Below are 23,682 nucleotides of genomic sequence, written 5' to 3'. Positions count from 1 at the left end.
CTTATCCTCCAGAACTATGAAAAATATGTGTTGTTTAAACCACCCAGTCTATGGTACTTCTGTTACAGTGCCACAAGTCACTGAGATTTGTACACCTCATAGGGAATTAGTGTACAGAACACAAATAGTCTATATTTTAGGTAGAGTAAGAACTGGGGTCAAAATTTTATGAAAGAGTGAAATAAAAGGAGAAAACACTTTATTCTTCAATTTGAAAAACACTGGATTTTTTTTGTCAAAGGGTGTGTGTGTGTGTGTGTGTGTGTGTGTGTGTGTGTGTGTGTGTGTAGCATGTCCCCAGACTTTTTATGCAGTTTAGTTTCATTTACTTCAGGAAAGTAAGTGCTACAGACTTACCTCCAAGACCACTTGAAGGTTTAATTATTTACATTTATTTTTTACTGGTTTTAGTTTTGGGAATATTGAATAATGCATTATTGATTTTGATTGAGTCAGCCTCTCTGACTGAAGATACTAAAGGCTGAATAAAACAAAAACTGAAATGTGCTATGCAACATGGATAAAACTAAATAAGTGTGAAAGAACTTTAAGGTCTATATCTGGGCTCATGTAAGGCAAAAACATTTTTTAAAAAGATTTTATTTATTTGACAGAGAGAGCAGAAGCAGGGGGGCTGCAGGCAGAGGGAGAGGGAGAAGCAGGCTCCCCGCTGAGCAGGGAGCCCCATGTGGGGCTCCATCCCAGGACCCTGGGATCATGACCTGAGCCGAAGGCAGACGCTTAACTGACTAAGCCACCCAGGTGCCCCAGACAAACACATTCTATAGGAAAGATGGATTTGAGGACATATGTGATCCTGAGGGTAAATGTCAGGGTACAAGCAAAAATTCCAGGTAGTTTTGAGAACTTTCAAGGCAGAGGAACTGGTAAGACCCAAGTCAAGGTCTCCAGACAGTAAAGGGGGACCCAGGTAATATATGGGCTATAGATGGAACAAGCAGAAAATTTCATTAAGGTAGCATATAGGAATATAGGTATAGGAAATAGGATGGCAGGGTAGGGCAGAGAGACCTGAAGGACCTAGGAGGGGTGAAGGGGTCTTCTGGGATAGTGGGTGGGGGAGGGGCTGTGGACACATCGTCTTCAATTCTCCCCGACCCCCCAAAAACCTTTGTGACTCTTAAGAACAGAGAATTCTGAGGCAATCACCCTCTGATATCAACCATGAGTTTGCAGAGGATGTTCAGAAGATTAAGGATGGCACACAGACTCTTACACCTGTCAAACATGACACCATAGGCAACAGATGGCCCCCAAAGCTGCCTGCAAGGCAAGCTGGGGCCGGACATGAGCCAAAGGATAAGAGTGCAAATTCTAGAGGTAGAGGAGGAATGCAACAGGGCAAAAAGAATCTAGAACCTGTCTTTGTGCCCACAGTGTCCAGGGTGATATTCAGGGTCAAGGAACTTGATGCTCATCAATCACAATCTGATATCTTGACAACCAGCAAGCCAGTAAGCTCCCAAATCATAAAGGTGAATGTTAATAAAGCCAAAACTACCATCCCCATTAAAAGCCCCCCACCAAACATATCAATTCCCCAAGATCCTAAATCATCAAAGCTTAAACAACAACTCTTGTGTGAGTTAAAGTTTAAATTGGAAAAGAGAGAGCATCATGATACCATCTCCTTTCATCAACCGCTATGCCCAGACCCCTCCTGTGAGGTGTGTAATAGAAAAACTGCTGAGATCAATCGGCTGCTGTTCCCGGAGGCCCTGGAAGATCCTACTCCCTTGGCTTCCACAGCCCCTGTGACTTCCTCATCGTTCACTCTCTCCCCTGACTCCTCAGCAGTCCCTCCAGGAGACCTAATATCAGCTTCTCTGCCTGAGCCTTCCCCACCACCTGCCTCCACCTTCTCACCTAACCCAGTGACCCCCTTGGCTGACTTTTTTCCACCCTCACCACCGGGTGGCTCTTTGCCACCAGAGTCTTTTCCTCCCTTGCATTCCGAATTCCCAAAGGACAGTTTCCCACCCCAGTCCCTTGCCTTTCCTCCAATCCCACCAAATCATGCTCAGACAGTGGATCCTGTTGTCCATCCAGAGGCCACTTTGTCTCTAAATACCATCTTCTGTCCGGACTCTGCCCTTTCCCAAGATGTCAACCCCTTACCGGAGTTGTCCCAGATGGTAAATCCCACTGAGGCCTTTGCTTGGCATAATGCACCACCAACCCTGTCTGTTTCACCACCACCGGACTGCAGTTTAACTATGACTCAACCTAAATCGATTTCCATCTCAATGAAGGCTGTTCCAGAGATCTCATCTCCAGATAGCTCTGGTGGGTTGTCTACTTATGTCCCAACAATCACAGGCTTTAACCCCTCCAGATTGTCAATTTTAGACTTCCCTTCGTGGCAAACTCATGCCAAAGACTTCTTCCCTTCAACCTTGGCTCCATATGATTTCCATCAAGAGTTTCTGGCCCTCCATTCTTCAGAGGCTTCTTCCGGGGGAGACCCTGCAGCCAAGCTTGTGGAGCCTGCTAACCTCTCACTTCTCAGCCCCGATGGCTTGGCACTCCTAGAGGAACAAGTCCGAAAGAGGAGTGACTTCTGAATGTGGAAGGAAATGAAAAAGAGTTCTGTTCCAAAACAAACAATTGCCGAAAAACATGACTTGGAAGTTTCCCTTCCTTTCTGGAGCAGCAAAGATCAATCAAAGGAGCTGCATGTGCATCGGCAGCCCCCATATCCTACAACCACCTTGAAGGAGGGCCATTTACAGCAAACCCCTATCCAGTTCTTCTGGGGTCTCCCAACTCTGCATAGTGAGTCCTTGTTCTCTGTTGCCCATGTCTTAGATAATTGTTCCTCCATCTTAATTTTTAACAGAGTCTCGAATGCCTCCACAGAGCAGGAATCCCCAGTAGTTCCCCATCCTCTTCCTCTGTCCTTGCCCCAACCCCAGCCCCTACCTATCCCTCAGGTCCAGCCCCAGGCCCACCTTCAGTCCCCACTCCCCATCCTGTCATCTGGTCCTCTAACCCAGGTTAAGGTCTGTGGAGTGTGTTTGCACAGACCTGAGAAGGAATCAGTCTCTCATATCAACTGAAATGCAACATCTAGAATGGAACGTGTTGCAGAAGGAACAGAAAACTGTGTGGGGTTTACCCGCTGTTGTCCAAAGATCCCAGGAGGACTTCGGTCCTTCAGCTCCTAAACCTCTTACTCACCAGGCCTCCCAGGCCCGTGTTGCAATCTCTATCCTTCCTGGACAGTTTCCTCTCACCGATGAGCTTCGAACAAAACTAGAACGTCAGCTTCGAAAGAGGCTCATCCGACACCAGTGGGGCCTGTCCCGTAGGATCTGTAAGTCTCTATCACTGATGGGTCCGAGTATTTTTTCAGAGACACCTAACTTGCAGCGCCATCATGGACGCACATGGATCTCTAAGAGTGAGAGTAAATCGAGCGAATCTGAAAGCGATGAGGGGGACTCAGAAATGAGTCAGCTGGAGGACGATGACCTGGAGAAGGACAATGATGATCTGGAGAAGGATCAGCGACACAACCCAGAGAATGGCCCCAAAGATTATCTGTTGAGTGACCCAGAGAGCTCTTCAGGTAATGATACGGGGTATGATTCTGAAAAAGAACTTAGGAGACCCATCAGAGAAAAACTCAACAGTGTCTGTGGAGACTATAGGTCAGAGACAACTTGAAAATGTCTTGAAAATTCATTTGAGCAAAAACTTGAGGAAATCAATGAGGGTCACCTCCCCAGGCCTGTGCATAATTCATGGCATACTATGAAGCAGACGTCGCTTCTTTTTGAGAACTCCCACACTGAAATAAAACACAGAAGTTTGCCACCATCAGAGGTTCAGGACTACTCCCTGAATACCTTCCGGAAACTTCCCTTTCTTGAATCTAGTGCACAACAGATGCTGGAAGCCCATATTAAAAGGTTTCGTATGATGATGACATGGGGCCTTCCTCCAGCGTCCTTGAATCCATAGAGCTCTTTAAATTGATAAAGGACACTTCCCATTCTAGCTTTTCCTCCTCAACCAACCTGATTTCTGAGCTAAATTCTAAACCTGGGGGCTTCAACTCCCTCAGAGGAAGCTCTAAATCTCTCCATGGAGACAAAGTGGGAACAGCAAATTCAGCCTCCATCCTGGATCGTCCTCTCCCTGCCGCCTCAACTGTGGGCAAGGAAGAACAGAGAAGTCTGAGGCAATCACCCTCTGATATCAACCATGAGTTTGCAGAGGATGTTCAGAAGATTAAGGATGGCACACTGACTCTTACACCTGTCAAACATGACACCATAGGCAACAGATGGCCCCCAAAGCTGCCTGCAAGGCAAGCTGGGGCCGGACATGAGCCAAAGGATAAGAGTGCAAATTCTGGAGGTAGAGGAGGGATGCAACAGGGCAAAAAGAATCTAGAACCTGTCTTTGTGCCCACAGTGTCCAGGGTGATATTCAGGGTCAAGGAACTTGATGCTCATCAATCACAATCTGATATCTTGACAACCAGCAAGCCAGTAAGCTCCCAAATCATAAAGGTGAATGTTAATAAAGCCAAAACTACCATCCCCATTAAAAGCCCCCCAACAAACATATCAATTCCCCAAGATCCTAAATCATCAAAGCTTAAACAACAACTCTTGTGTGAGTTAAAGTTTAAATGGGAGAAGAGAGAGCATAGCTGGGCGCAAGCCCACCGCACTGGCCTGCCCCCTGCCTCAGATAGTTTGACTTACAAGGCCTCACTGACTCATGCCCAGGGTGTGTCCAGTGGGGACATGGGAGCTTCTCAGGTGCTGCATGTCCACACAGAGGACACAGGAATTAGTATGGAACAACAGCAGGAGCCTGGGGTCCGTAAGCATGTCTTACGGAAGTGCCAGAATAAGAATCTCCCACCAGCTGCGGTGACCATGAGCCCTCCAGGCTCCAACGCAGAAGAGCTTGGTGGAGGGGATGCAGGACTGGGGACATCCCAACCTAAAAGGAACAGTTTCCCTACTGAGGATGTGGCATTGAACAAGAGGTTCCCTACTCAGGACGTGCTATCGGAAAAGCCGGGAAGCAAGCCTTCCCAGACCCTATCACAGAACGGTCAGCCGCCTCCTGAAAGCCTTTCACAGAAGGGTCAGCCTCCTTCTGAAAGCCATTGCAGAAAAAAAATGAAGCGTTTTTTGCAATGGCTTAAGCCAGGGATAAAATGCAAGAGGCAAGAAAACTCCCAGGAAAAGGGCAGCCCCCGATCATCTGTGGAAAGCAGAGGCCTACTTAAAGGTAGAACTGCCTTTACTGGGGCAACGGAAGCTCGGAAAATCGTGACAGACGGGACGTTCCTAGAGGAGAAAATGGGGCGTTGGCATGCAATAGATAGCACCTGCCCTCAACAGCCCATTCCCTTCCCAACCAAGTATGGGAAAACTCAGCAGAAAGCACAAGTGCAGGCTCAGGCACAGCCTGTCCAGGGCCATACTGGAAATATTAGACAGATCAGAGACAAGGACAGACAGCCCCAGAAAGCTGTGGCATTTAAGGACCAGCGACTGCATCCCCTATCCATGCCCCACAGGGAGCCTGCACCCCACCCACATGCCACCTGCAGGCATCAAGCTGGCCAGGGGCCTCCGGCCACTCTCACCACTGCTGGAGGCACTGTGTTCAGAGATCTGCCTCTACTATTTAGGCAGAAAACCCTTCTCCAGAATTTCCACGGGGGGATATTTCCCACCCCAAAATAATCCCTTGTGAGGAATATTGATTCTCTCCAATAAATATTGCTCTAATAATAGCGATGTCTGTTCTGTGTACTGTACTGGGGGCATGGCTTTCGGGTAACTCGGTTCGGCTGTTACTGATTGCTTCCTTTGGCTTCTAAAAGGTGACCAGTCTCCTGGAGCTCTTGAGAACTAGATACCATGTGCCCCGCAAGACCCCCAAAGCCCATTTCCTCTCTGATGAAGTTTGAGGAGATGAGCTCTGTCTCCTGCCCTTTAGCTTAGCCTTACTGAAAATGTATAGTAGCTCACACCTTTGCCCTCACTGAATGTTTTATACCCTTTAGAGCAAGTGTTCTAGGATCAAAGACAGGTATAGTTTTCAGAAAATAATGATTAAGCCACTGTTTTTTCTTCACTGTTACTACACAGTAGCTTAATCACTATGTAGAAGTCAGTGATCCGAGGATCCCACAGGTGGGTGAACTCTGAATGGGAGTGTTTGGGGGAGGGTGGCCCAGTTGATCTTGGGCTGGTTGGGGTAGGGTAGAAGAACCGCATAGATGCTGCTTAAGAATCTGTCATGTGAGTCACGCTAAACTCGACATTGAGGTTTCCCACTGGAAGTGCTTCCCTTCGCTGGGCATTTCTTCAGGCTGCCCGACTGATGACGTTTTTTGCAGAACAAATGCAGAACAGAAGCATCACGTAGCTGTTAGTGGCAGGAATGTTGACCAGGCAGCTACCACCTTCCAGGGTAAGACACCTTTGAAGAAATGAAAAGGTGAAAGAGTGACCTTGCTGGTGGAACAAAGGTTTATGTCTACTCATCCCCTTATCATGACCCTGTCCTGCTCCCCTCCTTCCTCGGTCTGATCCAGGCACCACCACGGCACAGCCTACTGATGCCTTATACCAAAGAGGCATGGGGCTGCTCCTTGAGCACTCCAACAATATCTGCAGGCGGTCAGGCATGGTGTCGCCTTTGGTGATCTTGGTGCCTTCCTTCCATCCATGCTTGATGGCAATATGTAAGATACTGCTTTCAGTATGGGTAGGATGGAGGTGCCACCTCTCATATTCATGGCCTCAGTGGAGCCGTGGTAGATCTTCTCCAGAAGATGTGCAACTTATGAACCAGAGGTGAGTTCTCGACTGCGTACCAGGGTACAGATGTTTGGGGGCTTATCATGGAACTCCACGGAATGCTTTTTTTCAGCCAAGACTGCACTCGTACCCACACTTACAATAGGGTTTTGGAGGGAAGGCAACTCCACTTGAGACTGGGACTCAAAAATGGGGTGAGTGTCCTAGAGAGCACCTGAGGTAGTCTTTGGGACAGACTCATGACCGTTCAGTGCCAAAACAAAAAACCAGATGTCTACGACCTCTTTCACTACCACACTTGTACCTTCTTGTCCAGGGTTATCATTGACCATCCAGTATCTGAACGTTAGGGGCACTGAAAGAATGCAGACTTTGATGCTGTGGAGGCCCTGAGAGGGACAATAGGTGGGATGGGGCCAACAGCAGGGAACCTGAAGAAGTGAGGAGGTACCGGAGGCTCTAACATCTATGTGGATAAGCCAGCCAATGACACAGCCTGCCAGTTCCTACATAATCTCATTTTAGGGTCCTTTATGGCCAATCCAGTGAGTTACCACTCCTCTGTCGAGCTTATTACTGGGAATACTTCTGGCATCAGGAATACTATAGCCTGACATTCTGTCCTTTTGCCTCATCCCCCTATCCTTCCAGTTTATATGTCCCCTGCTAATTTTTCAACGACACGTCATTCATTTTCCACTTCTCGACAATCTCCCAAGGCCTTGTCTTCCTTTCCTCACTCTCCAAGGTAGAACTGATGGCTTATCAGGTAACCAACATTTAAAAAACTCCAGAACAGCATAGGAAAGAGAGTCCATGGTACTGTAATAGTGTTATCTGGTGACAAATGGTAGCTGTAGTTGTGGTGAGCACAGCATAGTATCGAGTTATATACCTGAAACTAATGATGTTGCATCAACTATTCAATTAAAAAAAAAAAAAAACAGGCTCCCGTACAAGTGGGCCCCATCTAATTCCCTTCAATCCTTCCTGTCTGGCAAAATCTTGTCTCTCTGCCTTTTCTAGAAATGCCTTTCTGTAAGTAACTGATTACTGTTGGATTAAATCTCACATCTCACAATGGAGTCTACTCACAATTGAGTCTACTGAGGCCACAAGAAATGCAGCCCCAGCACTACCTGGAAATCATTCATTGATTCCACAAATACTTATCCCAGGCTTACTAACGTGAACAAAATAAATGGAGTTAGGTCACTATTTCCTTAGTACTTTCTCTCCTATTACTCAGATCTATTTTATTTTAAATTTTATTTGAGAGAGAACACAAGCGCTAGCAGGGGTAGTGGCAGAGGGAGAGGGAGAAGCAGACTCCCCGCTGAGTAGGGAGCCCCACATGGGGCTCGATCCCAGGACCCTGGGATCATGACCTGATTTTAAGGCAGCCGCTTAACTGACTGAGCCACCCAGGTGCCCCTCAGATCTATTTTAAACTTCCTTCACTTTCCTCAAACTTAGGCCATCTTCACTTGCCCAGCAGATGTGCTGGACCACAGTTCACAGAGGAGCAAGAAAGCCGTGACGTGGGAGCTTTTCACAAAACAAAACAAAACAAAACAAAAGAAAAAACAAAAACCTTCCAAAAAGTATTTTCCTATTCCTCTTTTTCCTCTTCCTGTTATATGGAAAGAGGTTTCCTTCCCAATCTCAAAGGAAACATACTTTTTGAAATATCTTCATTGAGAGAGAGCTAAATTCTAGTCTCAACGGACTGATCTACCCTTTCCACGTCTCCTTCTGCCCCTCTTCCTGTCCTTCTGAGGCACCTGCATCTTTTTTTTTAATGCTTTTTACTACAGAAATGTTTATACATGTACAAGAGCAGATCGAACAATATAACTTCCCACATATCCCTCACCCAACTTGCACTATTATTTGGCAGGTGTGATACATACATCCCATCTTTTACGCTATGATTAAAGTGCAAAAGCCCATTTAAACATCTTGCCATCCCTCTCTGAGACATATGCTATGTACCAATGTCAAAGCTCTCACATTTCTTTGATATTTATCACCTGCGGAACATACTTATTCCCAACAGATGTGTGCAGCATTGGTGACGAAAAAGCACTGAGCTTTAGAGGCTTTGGCAATCAGTTCTGCTCTGCCTTAGAGTCAACCCCGAGGAGCCATTTGAGTGAATTCCTCAACTCCACACAAGAAGTAATCTTACAGAGCAAATTCAGGGCACGATTTCACTGTCCCTTAATCACACAGTAACTGTAACTTGCAAAAAACATAGGAGAACACTTTATGTTAATAAAGACTTGACACTGCTCTGTTTTCAAATATTTAGAAGAAAAATTTGTCCTGTCACTTTTCAAATGAACTATTGTGTTTCAAGTTAAACACAGTAGATCAAACACTCCCCTCTTTCCCAAAATGCCATTAAAAGTAAAAGATTAGATGAAAAAAATGCTCAACATCATTAGCCATTAGGGAAATGCCAATCTTAACCAGTATTTGCTAACACTTCACACCCACAAGGATGTCTATAATCAAAAAGAGAATACAAGTGTTGGTGGGAATGTGGAGAAATTAGAACCCCCCCACAATGTTGGTGGGAATAAAAAATGGTGCAGTCTTGGAAAACATTCTGGCAGCTGCTCAAAATGGTAAACATAGAGTTATCATATGACCCAGCAGTTCCACCTCTAGGTATATACTCAAGAGAAATGAAAACATAGGTCTACACAAAAACTTGTAAACAAATGTTCACAGTTATCTTATTCATAAGGTCAAAAGACAGAAACAATGCAAACATCCATCAACTGTGAAATGGGTAAATAAAATATGACATATCCATATGATATAATATTTTTTGGAATAAAGAAGACCAATCCATGCCACAACATGGACGAACCTTGAAAACATTATGTGAAATGAAAGAAGCCAGTCACTAATGACCACATACGATTCCATTCACATGAAGTGTTCTGAATAGGGAAGTCTAGAGACAGAAAGTAGATTCATCTTAGAGCTGGTGGGAGGATGGGATAGGGGAATGATAGCAAAAGGTTGCAGATTTTTTTCTCTCAAGTCATGACAATGTTTTAAAATTGACTGTGGTGATGCATGTGTCTGTGCATATACTGAAAATCAAGGAATTATACATATTAAGTGGGTGAATTCTATGGTATGTGAACTATATTTCAGTAAAGGTGTTGACAAGTAAAAGATTTAAAAATAAGTGCTTAAGGATGACATGAAGGGGAGCATATAAGACAAAAGATGTCAACATATTTTTGGAAGATGGAAATCTGGTGGAGGAGTGGAAACTGACTAGCAGAGCAAACAAAATGCTGGCAAATCCATTCACACTGCAAAACCCAGGAGACGAGCAACCTGGTGGCACTAGAGAAAAAGAAATTAGGGGTTCCGTGTTAATTAACAAGTTGAATTTTTGTTCTTTTCTGTTTGTTTTATATTGCACATAATTTCTAAAATCTTTTTTTTTTTTTTGAGTGGGGGTGCTCTTTGCCAGTATTTTGTAAAACCTTGTTGAAATGTTAGCATGCTTCAAATGTGCAGAGAGGATGCCAGGTTTCTCGCGTGGGACAGAACCTGAGACAACTGTTTTAAAGTTGGCATGGCACACATCTGGGGTCTGAGTATGGTGGAGGTAGCGGCAGCTGGAATCAATGCCAGAAATTTCAAAGGTTGGGTTAAATTCATTTCTGAAATGTATGTATTGGAAAATAAACTTGTGGAAAAGTTGCATACATGGTAAAACCATACCATTTATCCAGATTTACCTAGTAAGATTTTGACCTGTTTATAATCTCTCTCTCCTTTCCTCCTTCCCCTTCTCTTTACATAGGAACACACATACACACATACAAAAATTATGTATACATTCTTGAATATTTGAGAATACATTTCATGAATCATGCACTTTCTCCCTGAATATTTTTCATTGTGTATTTCTTAAGAAAAAGAATATTCTCTTACAGCACAGTTATCTCCTTCAGTAAATTTCACATTGACATGAAACTTTTAACTAATCTCCCATTCACATTCCATTTTTATCAATTTATCAAGTAATGTCGTTTGTGTGTGTGTGTGTGTATAAACCTCCTTTACAGGATTTAGTCTAGGATCACATACTACATCTAGTTGTGTATCTTTAGTTTCCTTTAATCTGGATCAGTTTCCCAACCTCTTTTAGAACAAGGCCATTTTTGAAAAATAAATTTGATGTACCATATTTATAACCCCTTCTCACTTGGAAATTTTTTTGGGTGGAGCTTATCTTGCTCGGACTTTAAAGGATGTTTTTATAATTGTGCGTCCTAGGGGCCTTAGGGACTGTCAAGATCACACTTCCTATTTAAAAACAATTCCAGAGATGCAAAGATATGTGGAGGGATTTTTCTTAACAGACATCCCTCCTTCAGTCAAGGGAGGGTATGTGAAGTGGGGTGGGTTTGAAGTGTACCTTCCTTTTGGGTAGAGACAATGCTGAAGCTGTGGATGCAGGAGAAGAGAGGTAAAGAAAGGAGCTGTCATTATTGGTAAACTCTCCTCATATGGGAGGGAAAGGATTGGGTGTCTAGGGCCAAGACTGATTCATCAGAGAGGGAATATAGGCAAGTCAAGTAAGGAAATGATACAGGGCTTAATTTCAACAGTTTATAATCTAAATAATGAAGCTGTAAGGGTTCCAACAATTAAATGACTAGGTGGCATGTGGAGATGAAATAAATACATATAAACCATCAACAAAAATGACATTATTTTTAAAACTGGTAGCGATGACAATAGGTATTTTGGTGAAAAGTTTGAAGGTATGTGGGAAAAATACTTTTCATGGAAAAAGTAAGCATAGGTGTCATTCAAAAAATGCCAAATGGTATTGCTAAATATACTTACAATTGTGCTCATTAGACATGATGCTAGAGGAGCCCACTTCCTAAATCAAGATGAGTTTGGTCCTGTGGGCTGTGATCCAGCACATTTGCTCTGTAAAATAAAGGAATCTTCAAAAATGTTGGGGGGAAGAAGGGGGATTTGACAGAGAGAAGAAAGAGGGAGCAGCAGGGTGGACACTATATGTGTGGAAGAGAACCTGTAGGGCGTGAATAGCCTAAGAGGGATTTGGGGAAATAAAAGAATTACTAAAATTTTTAAATTGTGTGCCACAGGTCCATGGGTGTGTCATGCCCTTGTCTCCCTCTTTGTCATCCTTTCTGTTCCTTGGTACAGATTATTCTGCTTTCTCCTGTTCTTTAGTGAACTTGAGTACTTTTGAGGAGATATGGGGGGGCTGGCGCTGAGTCTATTTCTAATTTCATCCAGGTAAAAATGCATGAGGGAGAGCTGCAGCTGAAGGGAGAGTAGACCTTGGCCATGTAAATCCCTGGGTATAGCAAACTTTCAGAGATGATGTGAGGTCCAAAGTGAGATCACCACGTAGTAAAAAGGGTCTCAGGTATTATCAGCGTAACAGGTGGAACGAGGAAATTTCACTAAGGTAAAGATATGATATGGTGAATAGGTGGAGGAGGAAGGTAGGTTGGAGGCATCTAAAGGGCCATAGAATGATGGACACATCTGCTGCGCTGGTGAGTGGGGGAAGGGTTGCATTGAGTTTCTTTCGCCTGTATTGTCCCCTCCCCCACCCTCAAGAACCTTTGGTGTCTGTACTAAAGCTCTGTGATGTGGGCCTGGAACTCTAGTCTAGAACGTGTATTCTCAATGCCCAGCTGCCTGAGGCAGCAGTACATTTCAAATGATGTGAATCATCTTTGTCTGAGAAGCCTTACTGCACCATGGCTGAACTCCAATTAAACTTGCTAGGTTTTCCCATCCTTGCCTTCCTCTGTGGGGTGGGGCTTCTTCTTCTGGTGCTGTGCTACCTAAAGAGGAAACCTTGTTCACCAGTATTTTTGAAACAGAGAGACGTCAGTCAGGTAAGTAAAGTCCCTCAGAGATATTAAATCTTTCTTTTCAAATAGATGAATTCAAGGCTAACAACTTCCAAATGATGCTTTTACTGAATCTTACAAATTTTACGTTGTATTTTATTTTATTTTATTTTATTTTATTTTATTTTATTTTATTTTATTTTATTTTATTTTTATTTTAAGTAGGCTCTAGGCTCAGTGTGGAGCCCAATACAGGGCTTGAACTCATGACCCTGAGATCAAGACCTGAGCTGAGACCAAGAGCCAGGTGCTTAACTGATTGAGCCACCTAGACACCCCTTAAGTTGTATTTTAATTTTCATTTGGTTTAAAATATTTTTTTTCTCTTGAGTCTTCTTCCTTGACCTGTGTATTAGTAGTGCGTTATTTAATCTAATCTAAACATTTTGGGGTTTCCAGCTATCTTCCGGTAGTTGATTTCTTGTTTAATTCTACTATGGTCTGAAAACATACTTTGTGTGATTTCTATTTTATATTCGTTAAGGTGTGTTTTGTGGTCCCGAATGTGGTCCATCTTAGTGAATGTTCCATGTGAGCTAGAGAAGAATGTGTATTCTGCGGTTCGATGAGGTTTTCTATAAATGTCAATTAGATCAAGTTGATTGATGGTGTTGTTTGGGTCAACTACATCTTTTCTGGTTTTCTACCTGCTGAATCTGCCCATTTCTGATAGAGGGCTGTTGAAATCTCCAACAATAACAGTGGATTCATCCATTTTCTTGCAATTCTATCAGTTTTTGCCTCACATACTTTGACACTATGTTGTTACATGTGTACATGTTAAGGCGTGTTGTGTCTTCTTGCAGAATTGACCTCTCTGTTGTTATGTAATGCTCCTCTTTACCCCTGACAATTTTCCTTGTTGTGAAGTCGGCTTTGTCCAAAATAATACAGTTACTCCTCTTTTCTTTCGGTTAGTGTTAGCATGGTACATTTTTCTCTGTCCCTTTGCTTTTAATCTATCTGTATCTTTATATTTAAAGTGGGTATTTTATAGACAACATATAATTGGGTCTTGTTTTTATCTACTCTGACAGTCTTCTCTTTTAATTGGTGAATTTAGACCACTTCCATTTAGTGGTTTTTAAATATACTTGGATTAATATCTCTACCGGTCCGTACTATTTACTATTCATTATACCTATCCTTCCCCTCTTTTTCTGCTTTTTCTGGTTTTAAACAAGCATTATATATAATTCCATTTTCTCACTTTTGTTAGCATACCAATTATTCCTTGTTTAAAACTATTTTAGTGGTTGTCCTAGAGTTTGTAATATACATTTACACCTAATCTAAGTCCACTTTCATGTAACGCTATACCAATTCATAGTGCAGGAGTGTCCAATTCCTCCAGTCCCTAGTAACATTGATGCCATTCATTTCACTTATCCATATACTAAAATCACCCAACACGTTATTATTATTATTATTAGGTCAATTGAGAATAAGATGAATGAAAGTTTTATTTTATCTTCATTCATTCCTTCTCTTCTTTGTGTAGATCTGAGTTATGTTCCTTCTCCCCAAAATACTTCTTTTACCACTTATTCCAGGGCAGGTCTATTGCTGATGAGTTCCCTGTTTTTATTTCTCTTTCACTTTGGTAGGATAATTTCACGAGGTATAACATTTTGGATTGGTGGTTTTTTTCTTTCAATACTAAACATTTCACTCCAATCTCTTACTTGCATGGTTTATGAGAATAGGTGATAATTCTTATGTTTTTTTCCTCTAGAGGTAGGGTTTTTATTTTCCTCTGGATTCTTTCAAAATTTTTCCTTTTGTTTTCCTACAGTTTGAATATGATATGTCCATGTATGAACTTCCACAATGTATGGTTAATCTGTCATTAATTTTGGAACATCCTTGGCCATTATTACTTAAAACATTTTTTTCTGTTCTTTCTTCTCCTTCTGGTATCCCGATTACCTATATGTTACACATTTTGGAACATAGTTCTTGGATATTCTAGATTTTAGCATTAAAAAAATTCTTTTTCTCTTTCTATTTCAGTTTGGAAAGTTTCTACTGAGTTTTATGAAAACTCACTTATTCTTTCCTAGACCATACGCAACCTACGGATGAGTCAATCAAAGGCATTCTTCATTTCTCATAGTGCTTTTGGTTTCTAATATTTTCTTTTGATTTTTTTCTTAGAATTTCCCTCTCTCTGCTTACATTCCTCATCTATTTTTGTATGTTGCCTACCTTTTCCATTAGAGCCCTTAACATAATAATCATGGTTATTTTTGATACCATGTATGAGAATTCTGAAATCTGTCATATCTGAACGTACACCTGATGCTTGGTTTGTCTCTTCAGATTGCTTTTTCTTGCCTTTTAGCATGCCTTGCAATTTTTCTTTGAAAGCCAAACATGATGTATTGGGTAATTGGAACTGAAGTAAACAGACCTTTAATGTGATGTCTTACGTTAATCTGCTTAGGTGTTGGGCTGTGTTTAATATTTACTGTAGCTATACATGTCAGAGGCTTCAGTTTCCTCTAGTGTCCTTGTTTTTGTCTCCCCTAGTGTCTTTAGGTTTCCCTAAATCTCCCTAAATAGAACACATACCTTGCAGTTCTTTATAGCTATGATCCTGTTACTACACCAGAGCCCAGTCAATACTTTGGTAAGGTGTCAGGGGAGAGGATATGATTAAATACAGTCTTTTAATGGGCTTATGTCCCTGGACTGTGATGTTCACAAGAGTTTCGAAGGTTTTTTTGTTTTGTTCCGTTCCACTCCATGGATGAGACAGGAGGACTTAAGGAGGCTGCTGTAGTTGGGTAATTTGCCTTCTCCCATGTGTCATAAGGCTCTGGTAGGGTTTTCCCCTGCTGAGTAGGCTTCTGTTATGGAGAACACTCTGGGAATATTTTCGAATGGTTACCTTTCTCTCCAACCCTACACTCCCCTGCCAGAAATATGAGCAATTTTGTTTTTTTTTGTTTGTTTTTTTTTGTAGCTCTTTACTGTGAGAATCAGGTGGGGTTCCTGGTAAGAAAAACCATAAATAAGTGGGGGTCCCCCATTAGATTGTGACTCCAGCAGTTTCTCACTCTCATGCTAGCCCATATGCATCCTCCAGCAATTTGTCAAAGTGTCTATTTAAGTGTTCCTACCAGGAGAGCAGTGCAGAGCCTCCGGTGGCTTCTGTTCTAGGTAAACTAATCTAAACTATGGTTTTCTGCATTGACACCCTCTGAAGATTTGGGGTAGTGGGTTTTCACTATGGTTCCAAGAAAAGTCATTGATTTTTAATCTGTTCAGCTTTTTGCTTCTTTCACAGACTGAAGTGATGACTCCCAGGCTTTTTAAATGTTAGATCTGGAACCAGAAGTTGCCCTTCAGAGAATGATTTTTTATTTTCCTGTTCCTCTCCCCACATTTCCAAATGAGTTTGCTAGGGTCAGAGAAACACCTAAAATGAGGAGTCTAAAGAAAGAATAGACATTCACTGCTCTAGGAAGAGAGATCTGGCAGGGGTAAGGGTTAAGGAAAGACTAAGGTTTCTACTTGAAACTCACGGTCTATGTGGGTATGGTGGCTTGTCTTGGGTAAAATCCCAAACACAGGGATTCCATAGTCCTGGATTGGGTCATTTCGAGAGTATGGGATCTGTGTAAGAGAACAAAGTTTTCCAGCACTTGATCATGGGTCAGTCCCATGTCAAGCATCACTCGGACAAGCCTTCCTTTGTGTTGGGCTGCTCAGGAGAACAGTGCTAAGCCTCTGAGAAGAGCCAGGCATTTAAGGTATGTCCTAGCATACAGGGTCCTACCTGAGGGAGCACAGATGTGACTGTCGGGCTTCAGTTTCTATGTCCTCATTGAATAAAGGACTTCTGACTGAGAATATCAAGTGTGGATCTACCAGACAAAATCCTCTTTTGAGTTTTTCAAAGAAGTAAGTATTGAAAACATCTTATCACCTTTAAAAATTGATAAAAGCAAGGAACACAAAGTTCTATTAATTAAAATAAAGTCCTGCTATTCTTGGATAAGGAACGTTTCCATTCTAAGAGAAGAGTGAGAGATACGTCCCAACCCCTCATTCTTTTATTTTTGTTCTAGCGTCAGGGCAGAGCCACGAGGAGGAGGAAAGGTGGGAATCTGAAAGGTAAGGTTCTGCCTATTCCACCTGAGCTCTCCAAGGGTGACCCTTCCTGTCCTTTTCATGATGGCTCAGGTCCATGATCTCTGAGGAGGTCAGCTACTAGATACAGTCCCTCTTAGAAAACAGAGGCCTCAGAGGAGAGGCTTATGGAAAGGCAATCAGAGCACAAAACCCTTCTCAGATTCCCTGCTCTACGTGAGGCAGTGATGGATCTGGGCAATGGGTGTTGCCCAATAGGTGGCTGTGTGAGACGTCAAAATCAGAACTTCTGTCTCCTGACTTTGTGAAAGACCTACGACGTCATGGATACTCAGCTTCCTCTTTGAGGTATCCATTGCCCTGTGTTCTTCATAGGGTGGTTTTCAGTATCACATAGGATAAATAATACATACAAAAGCCCATTGTGAATGAAAAAAATATAAGTCTTACTTTCATTGATCATGTGATCTTATATCCTAATTCTTGGTGTTGTCCCAGTCCAATCTACCAAGGGTATCACTGAAAGGACACTCTACTCAGTCTCTTATAAGATCTCTTGCTTCTATCTTCATCATTCTCCTGGTTTCCCAGGTGGGAGAACTTGCCAGAGTGAAGTAAAGGAGGCAAGAAAGGTGCTTTCTCTTCTGCAAAGGTGACTAAACATTACCTTCTATCTTGGACCCCCCCCCCCCCCCCCTTTAAAGCAGAGTCTATGAATTTCTAAGGGCCTCAGGGAAACCCGGGATTGACATGGGATGGAAATTCAATCAGAGTTAGAATGTGAAAGTCTTGGGGATGTTGGTGGGGGCGGGGGGGGGGGCTATCTTTGCCAGATCTGCCAGGGTCACATATATTTGTTCTGGTCCGGGCTGCAGCTTTGTACCTCCTGTCTCCTCAGCCCCCTAGGTCAGCATCATGATACCATCCACTTTCGTCAACTCTTATGTCCAGATCCCTTCTGTGAGGTGTGTAATAGCACAACGGCTGAGGTCAATCGGCTGCTGTTCTCAGAGGCCCTGGAAGATGCTACTCCCTCCGTGATCCCCTTGGTTTCCACAGCTCCTGTGACTGACTCATCCTTCACTTCATTCCCTGACTTCTCAGCAGTCCGTTCAGGAGACCTATTACCAGTGCCTTTGCCTGAGCCTTCCCCACCCCACCCCACTATCTTCTCACCTAACCCAGTGACCTCTTTAGCTGACTTTTTCTTACCCTCACCCCCCGGGCAGTCCCTGCCACTAGAGCCAAATACCTTGGATTCTGAATTCCCAGTGACCCATTCCATACCCCAGCCCCTCGCCTTTCCCCCTCTCCTACTACATGACATTCAGAAAGGGGATCCTGTCGTCCAACTAGAGGCCACTTTACCTCTGAATACCATCTCTGCTCTTGACCCCACCATTTCACAAGATATCACCCTCTTACCAAATCTGTCCCAGGCAAGGAATCCCACTGATTCGTTTGCTTGTCATCATACACCACCAACCTTGTCTGTTTTACCACCGCCAGACTGCACTTTAACTGTGACTCAATCTAAATCAATGTCCATCTCAATGAAGCCTGATCCTGTGAAGTCATCTCCAGATAGCCCTGGTAGGTTGTCCACTTATGTCCCAACAATTAGAGGTAGTGACTGCTCAAGCCTGTCAGTTTCAGAATTCTCCTGTTGTCAGGCTCAGGCCAAGAACGTGTACCTTCCCACATCAGCACACTCCAATTTTCAGCAAGAGCAAGTTTACCTCCATCTACCAGAAACCTATCTCTGGAGAGACTCTGCTACTAAGCACAAGGAGGTCAGTGCAATTTCTTTCCCTGGCCTTCACTTCCAGGCACTCTTGGAGAGAGAAATGAAGAATAGAATGGCTTTCCAGATTTTAAAGAAGAAAGTAAAAGAGGAGGGGCCATTTTCCAAACAAATGTGGTCAGAATACCAATGGACATCTGAAGGGAATTTGCTGCAGCCATTTGATGTACAGGTCACCACAGCCCCCCAAACTGGCTGGAATATTGAAGGCAAACCAGAGCAGCTGCACATTTATCAGCAGCTCCTCCACGTCAAGTCTTTGGGGGAGAACTTGCCTCAGAAATATAGCCAATTCTTCTGGGGTCTTCCTTCTTTGCACAGTGAGTCCTTAGTAGCCACTCTCCTGTTTTCTAGTAGTACTTCCCCACTAGGGTCTCACTTTGTCTTATTCAATGGAATTCATAATACCTCTGCAGTCAAAATGCACAATCTAGTATCTGCACCACTTTCTCGTTCCCATCACCTTCCTCTCCCCAGTGTACATCTCCAACCCTTGCCTCAAACCCTGTTCCAATCCCAGCCCCTACCTTTCACTCAGGTGAACACCCAGGCCCATTTTCAATCCCGCCTCCCAATCATACCATCTTCTTCATCCCAGGTTAGGGACTGTGGAGTGTCTTTCCATAGATCCAAGAATGAGTCAGACTCTCATACCTTGACTGAACATCAACACCTGGAATGCCATCTGTTGCAGAAGCAACAGGAAAGCTTGTGGGGTTTAGTCCCTGTGTTCCAGAAATCTCAAGAAACCATTTGTCCTCGAGCTCCCAACCTTCCATTGGTTAGCCGGTCATCCCATGCCCACGTACCAGTCTCCATCCTTCCTGGCCATTTTCATATCACCTGTGAACCCCAGGACACATGGGAGTTACATAGTCCAAGGGAGGTAATCCCATGCTCCTGCCTCCATGACTGTAGAAACCTAGAGTCCCTAGCACTGATGGAGCCTCAGTGTAAATTAACAGGAATCTCTCAGCGAAAAAGCAGACATGTTCACTCACAATTCTATGAGCTTCAGGGCCATAGTAGCAAGGATCTAGCAAAGACTGAACTGAATCTCTCAGGAAGATTCCGTGAGAGGGTCCCAAGAAAGTCCCAGCTAAGGAAGGATATGAGGAGGAATCTTGGGTATATCCTAGAGAAGAGCCCACAAAGGGTCTCAGAATGCTACCTAGTGAAGGGTCGCAGGGCTGCCTTGGAGACAACAAGTAACTGTGTGTGTCATTCAAGGAATCACTCAGGGAATGAATTATTAAATGTCTCAAGGAAGGAGACAGACCAGAATCAAATCAAAAGCGCTCTTAGATTACATATGAGCAAGAAGTTTTGGCAGATCACAGCGGGTAGGATTCCTATAGGTGTGTGTTATTCATGGCTGGCTGATGACAATACATTGCCTTTCTCTGGGAGTTCCCAGACTACCTCAGAAAACACAAATTCAAAAAAGACTCTGGTGGGTAGGGTTTACTGCCAGGTCACCACTCTAGGACTTTCTTTTCTTGATCCCAATACACGACAGGTACTAGAGGCACATATTATAAGATTTCGCATGAGTCAGAGGTGGGGTCTACCCCTCAGGGTTCTTGAATCCATAAAATTCTATATGTTGAGAGAAGCCAAAACATGGCCTCTTCCCCAAGTTGACTTTCCCTCCTCAGCCATGCATATTTCTGGGGTGGATTCCAAAGCTGAGTTTTTTAAACCCCTTGAGGGAAGCTCCAAAACTTTTTTGGGAAACAGGGTGAGAACAGCAAATTCAGTCCCCACCCTGGATCATCCTCTCCCTACTATGTTATCTGTGGGCAATGCAGGATGGGGGGTCCTGAAGGCATCACACTCTCACACTGACCAGAGTCCTGCCCAGTGCATCCAGATACCTGAGTGTGGCAGCCAGACTTTTCAGCCCCTTACACACAGCATCGGAGCTCAGGTCAGACCCAGTGAGACTGTACCAGAAAACACATGTGGCCCAGAGGTGCCCACAAGGCAAGCTGCGGCTGGACATGAGCCAAGGCATGAGAATGTGGGTTCCAGCAACAGAGTAGAAATGGTACAGGGCAAAGTGATGGTGGAGAAGAATTTAGAAGAATTTGCCATGTCCAACCTGTCCACGGATATATTCGACACCGAGGAGCTCCGTACTCTTCAATCCCAATCTTGTGACACCTTGACAACCAGTGAGTTGGGAAGCTCCAAAATGAGAAGTGTCAGTAGGAGTAAGGTAGAAACTGCCCTGACCACTGAACATCCGTCACCAAAAATACTGGTTCCCCAAGATTCTAAGCTATCAGAGCTGAAAAGACAGCTTCTGCGTGAGTTAAAGTTTAAGTTGGAGAGTGAGGAACATAACCAGGCTCAAAGATGTCCCACTGACATGCCCCTTACTTCAGATAGCTTGACTTCCAAGGCTTCACTGACTCCGTCCCAGAGTGTCTGCAGCGGGGTCTTGGAAGCATCCCAGGTGCTGCATGTCCAATTGGAGGATAGCAGAATTAGCATGGGGCAGCAGCAGGAGTCCTGGGACTCTAAGGTGGCCTTCCGTAAGTGTCAGACTAAGAATTTCCCACAAAGAAAAAGTGAAAGGAAAGTGAGACCTCAGGATGATTCCAAAGCAAGAAAATGTAGAAGTGAGGACTCAGGAGTAGGGACATCTGCAGGCAGAAAGGAGAGCTACCGTGTTGAGGACAGAAAATTAGAGAGTGCTTCCCCATCTCTGTCACAGAATGAACAGTTTCCTCCTGAAAGTTACTTCAGAAAAAAGATGAGGCACTTCCTTCAGTGGATCAAGTCCAAGAAAAAAATCACAGGGCAGCAGGAATGTCCCCAGCAAGAAGGCAAGTTCATGTCAACCTTAGTGCAGCACCAAGACCCAGTTGAAAGTGTGACTAGTTTTGTGAGCGATGGGCCCCCTGAAGCTCACAAGCTCATGACTACCACTGGGAAGGTCCTAGAAGAGAAGCTGGCATGTAGGTACGGATCTGAGGCCTCAGCAGTAAGCCAGCAGCAGGAGGAACTACAGGCCCAGGTAGGGCCTGCCCAGAGATATTCCTCCAACTATTGGGCTCTCTCTGAGCCACAACAAAAGAAACGGGCAAGTATCAAGTCCTGCAGCCATGAAGCCGTCTGTGCTGACCAGAACCGTCTTAGCAGTGTCAGACAGAACAGACACAGGGTCAGAGATCCCCGAAAAGTTGTGACCTTCAAGGGCCAGCTATTAAGCCAGAGTCAACCCCCTTCTTCTCTGCCTTCCGGGGAGCCTGTGTCTCATCCAAGCCCCACCTGTGTGCATCAAGTATGCCAGGTCCTTTCGGCCACCAGGGGTGACCCTGATGAAAGTACTGTGTTTAGTGATTTGACTCTTCTACTCAAGCAGAAAATGCTTCTCCAGCACTTCCACAGAGAAAAATTTCCCTGAAGAAATCATTCCATCCTTGTTAAGAAAGCCTCACAGTTGTCATGACAATATATCCTCTGATGAGGACAACCTTCAGCACAACTAAGAATATCAATCCTCCTCAATAAATGTTTCTTCTAATAGAGAGTGCTGTTCTCTGTGTGCTGCACTGGGACTGGGGCTGGGGCTTGTGCTTAGGGAAAGGAAGAAGTGTGTTCAGCTCTTACTGGTTTCCTCTCTGGCTTCTATAAGTGCACCAGTCCCTTGTAAGAAGCTGGACAGTGGCCTTCTCAGTTTCATCCTGGGGTCCTTTATTTGACCCTGCTCAGATGTCCTGTATTAAAACATTTACTTTTTTTTTTCATAAAAAGTACAAAAAGCTTACTCTGAAAACCTTCAGGCCTTTACAAAGTGAGAAAAACCCTTAAAGAGCAGAACTTGGTTCAAACTCTCTCTTCATCTGCGCCCAAACTATCTGTTGGGTGGGATGAGTTACTATGTCACCTAGGCCTCACCTCCTGGAGGCTACTCAGGGCTTATTAGAACCCAATGATACCATTTCAGCATAAGAGTATACGGGATAGTCTTTGAGCAGGAAGACAGTACCTCCAGGGATGTTGCCAGGGACGTTGTCCTCCTCTATGGTGCCTGCCTTCCCAAACATGCAACATTTTACGCCAAGGTTACAGTAATTTAGGACTGCACTAATTATCTATTGCTGTGTAATGGACACTACAAAATGTAGTGGCTTAAAAAATACATACTTATTATCTCACAGTTTTTGTGGGTCAGAAATTCAGGCGAGGCCTACCTGGATTTTCTGCTTCAAGGCTGCAATTAAGCTGTCGGCTGAGGCTACATTCTCATCCGAAGGCTTGACTCGGGAAGGGCCAACTCCTGTACCCATTCACACAGTTGTTGGCAGGATGCAGTTCCTCAAAGCCTGTTGGACTGGGATCCTCAGAACCTTGTTGGCTCTTGGCTAGGGCTGGTTGGTTCCTTGTCACGTGGGCTTCTCCAGCATGGCAGCTTACTTCATCAAAGCAAGGAGAGAGTTTACAAACAAGACAGGAGTTACAATCTTTGGTAAACTAATAACGGAAATGACATCCCATTACCTTTCCTTTATTCTCTTAGTCAGAGGCAAATCACTAAGTCCTGCCTATGCTCAAGGGGAGGGGTAATTACACAAGGGTGTGAACATCAGGAAGTGGGGATCATTGGACTCTTCTTAGAAGTCTTCCTAATGCAAGGGTTTCTTCTTGGACACCCTACTCAATTTGCTGAAGCAAAAGTGGCCAAAGGTGCCAAGTGGATCTTTGTCCTCATTCATATCCAAGTCATCAAGGTCAAAACTGTTTAATGGCTAAACGAAGTGGCGGCTGGTAAGTAAACATCAAAGTGATTGGAGCATCCAAAGAAGGAAGGAAAGGTGGTATAGAGAGGTAAAGGTTGTATGGGTTTTTTCCGAATTGTAAAGTAAAATGAGCCCTCAGGACCACCTGACTACTACTGTAGTCAGCCTTAGAGGGGAGGAAAAAGTAGGTGTCATATGTCTCATCCGGCTCACTATGTCTCATACGGCTCTACCACAGTCTCTCCACTTTGCCCTAGCTCCCA

General features: G+C 43.9%; 1 protein-coding gene across 3 annotated transcripts; it reads left to right on the top strand.

Annotated features, from left to right (window-relative positions):
* Window positions 1-12,511: 12,511 nt before the first annotated feature.
* LOC118356173 (spermatogenesis-associated protein 31D1-like) lies at window positions 12,512-22,167 on the top strand. 3 transcript variants are annotated; one of them, XM_035723452.1, is made up of 5 exons: window positions 12,512-12,751; window positions 16,843-16,888; window positions 17,456-17,516; window positions 17,763-17,829; window positions 18,694-22,167. In XM_035723452.1, exons 1-5 carry the CDS (start codon window positions 12,611-12,613, stop codon window positions 22,081-22,083), a joined length of 3,705 nt encoding a protein of 1,234 aa, XP_035579345.1. In that variant the 5' UTR covers window positions 12,512-12,610; the 3' UTR covers window positions 22,084-22,167. The 3 variants fall into 3 exon arrangements, with proteins under 3 accessions (XP_035579345.1, XP_035579344.1, XP_035579346.1); XM_035723451.1 differs by having other exon boundaries at window positions 18,538-22,167; XM_035723453.1 differs by lacking the exon at window positions 12,512-12,751 and having other exon boundaries at window positions 16,868-16,888; window positions 17,763-18,457; window positions 18,538-22,167.
* The last annotated feature ends 1,515 nt before the right edge of the window (window positions 22,168-23,682 follow it).

The sequence above is a fragment of the Zalophus californianus genome, chromosome 13 (assembly GCF_009762305.2).
Source record: "Zalophus californianus isolate mZalCal1 chromosome 13, mZalCal1.pri.v2, whole genome shotgun sequence".
NCBI classification, from domain to species: Eukaryota; Metazoa; Chordata; class Mammalia; order Carnivora; family Otariidae; genus Zalophus; species Zalophus californianus.
Note: the sequence above shows the minus strand (reverse complement) of the source record. Positions and strands in the feature narration are given on the sequence as shown.

Bases quoted from the DNA above. Each gene is read 5' to 3' on its own strand.
- LOC118356173 (XM_035723451.1), top strand. From the start codon at position 12,611: ATGGCTGAACTCCAATTAAACTTGCTAGGTTTTCCCATCCTTGCCTTC. The intron at 12,752-16,842 runs GTAAGTAAAGTC...TTTTTGTTCTAG, and splicing joins AACAGAGAGACGTCAGTCAG to CGTCAGGGCAGAGCCACGAG. The intron at 17,517-17,762 runs GTGACTAAACAT...CTGTCTCCTCAG, and splicing joins GTGCTTTCTCTTCTGCAAAG to CCCCCTAGGTCAGCATCATG.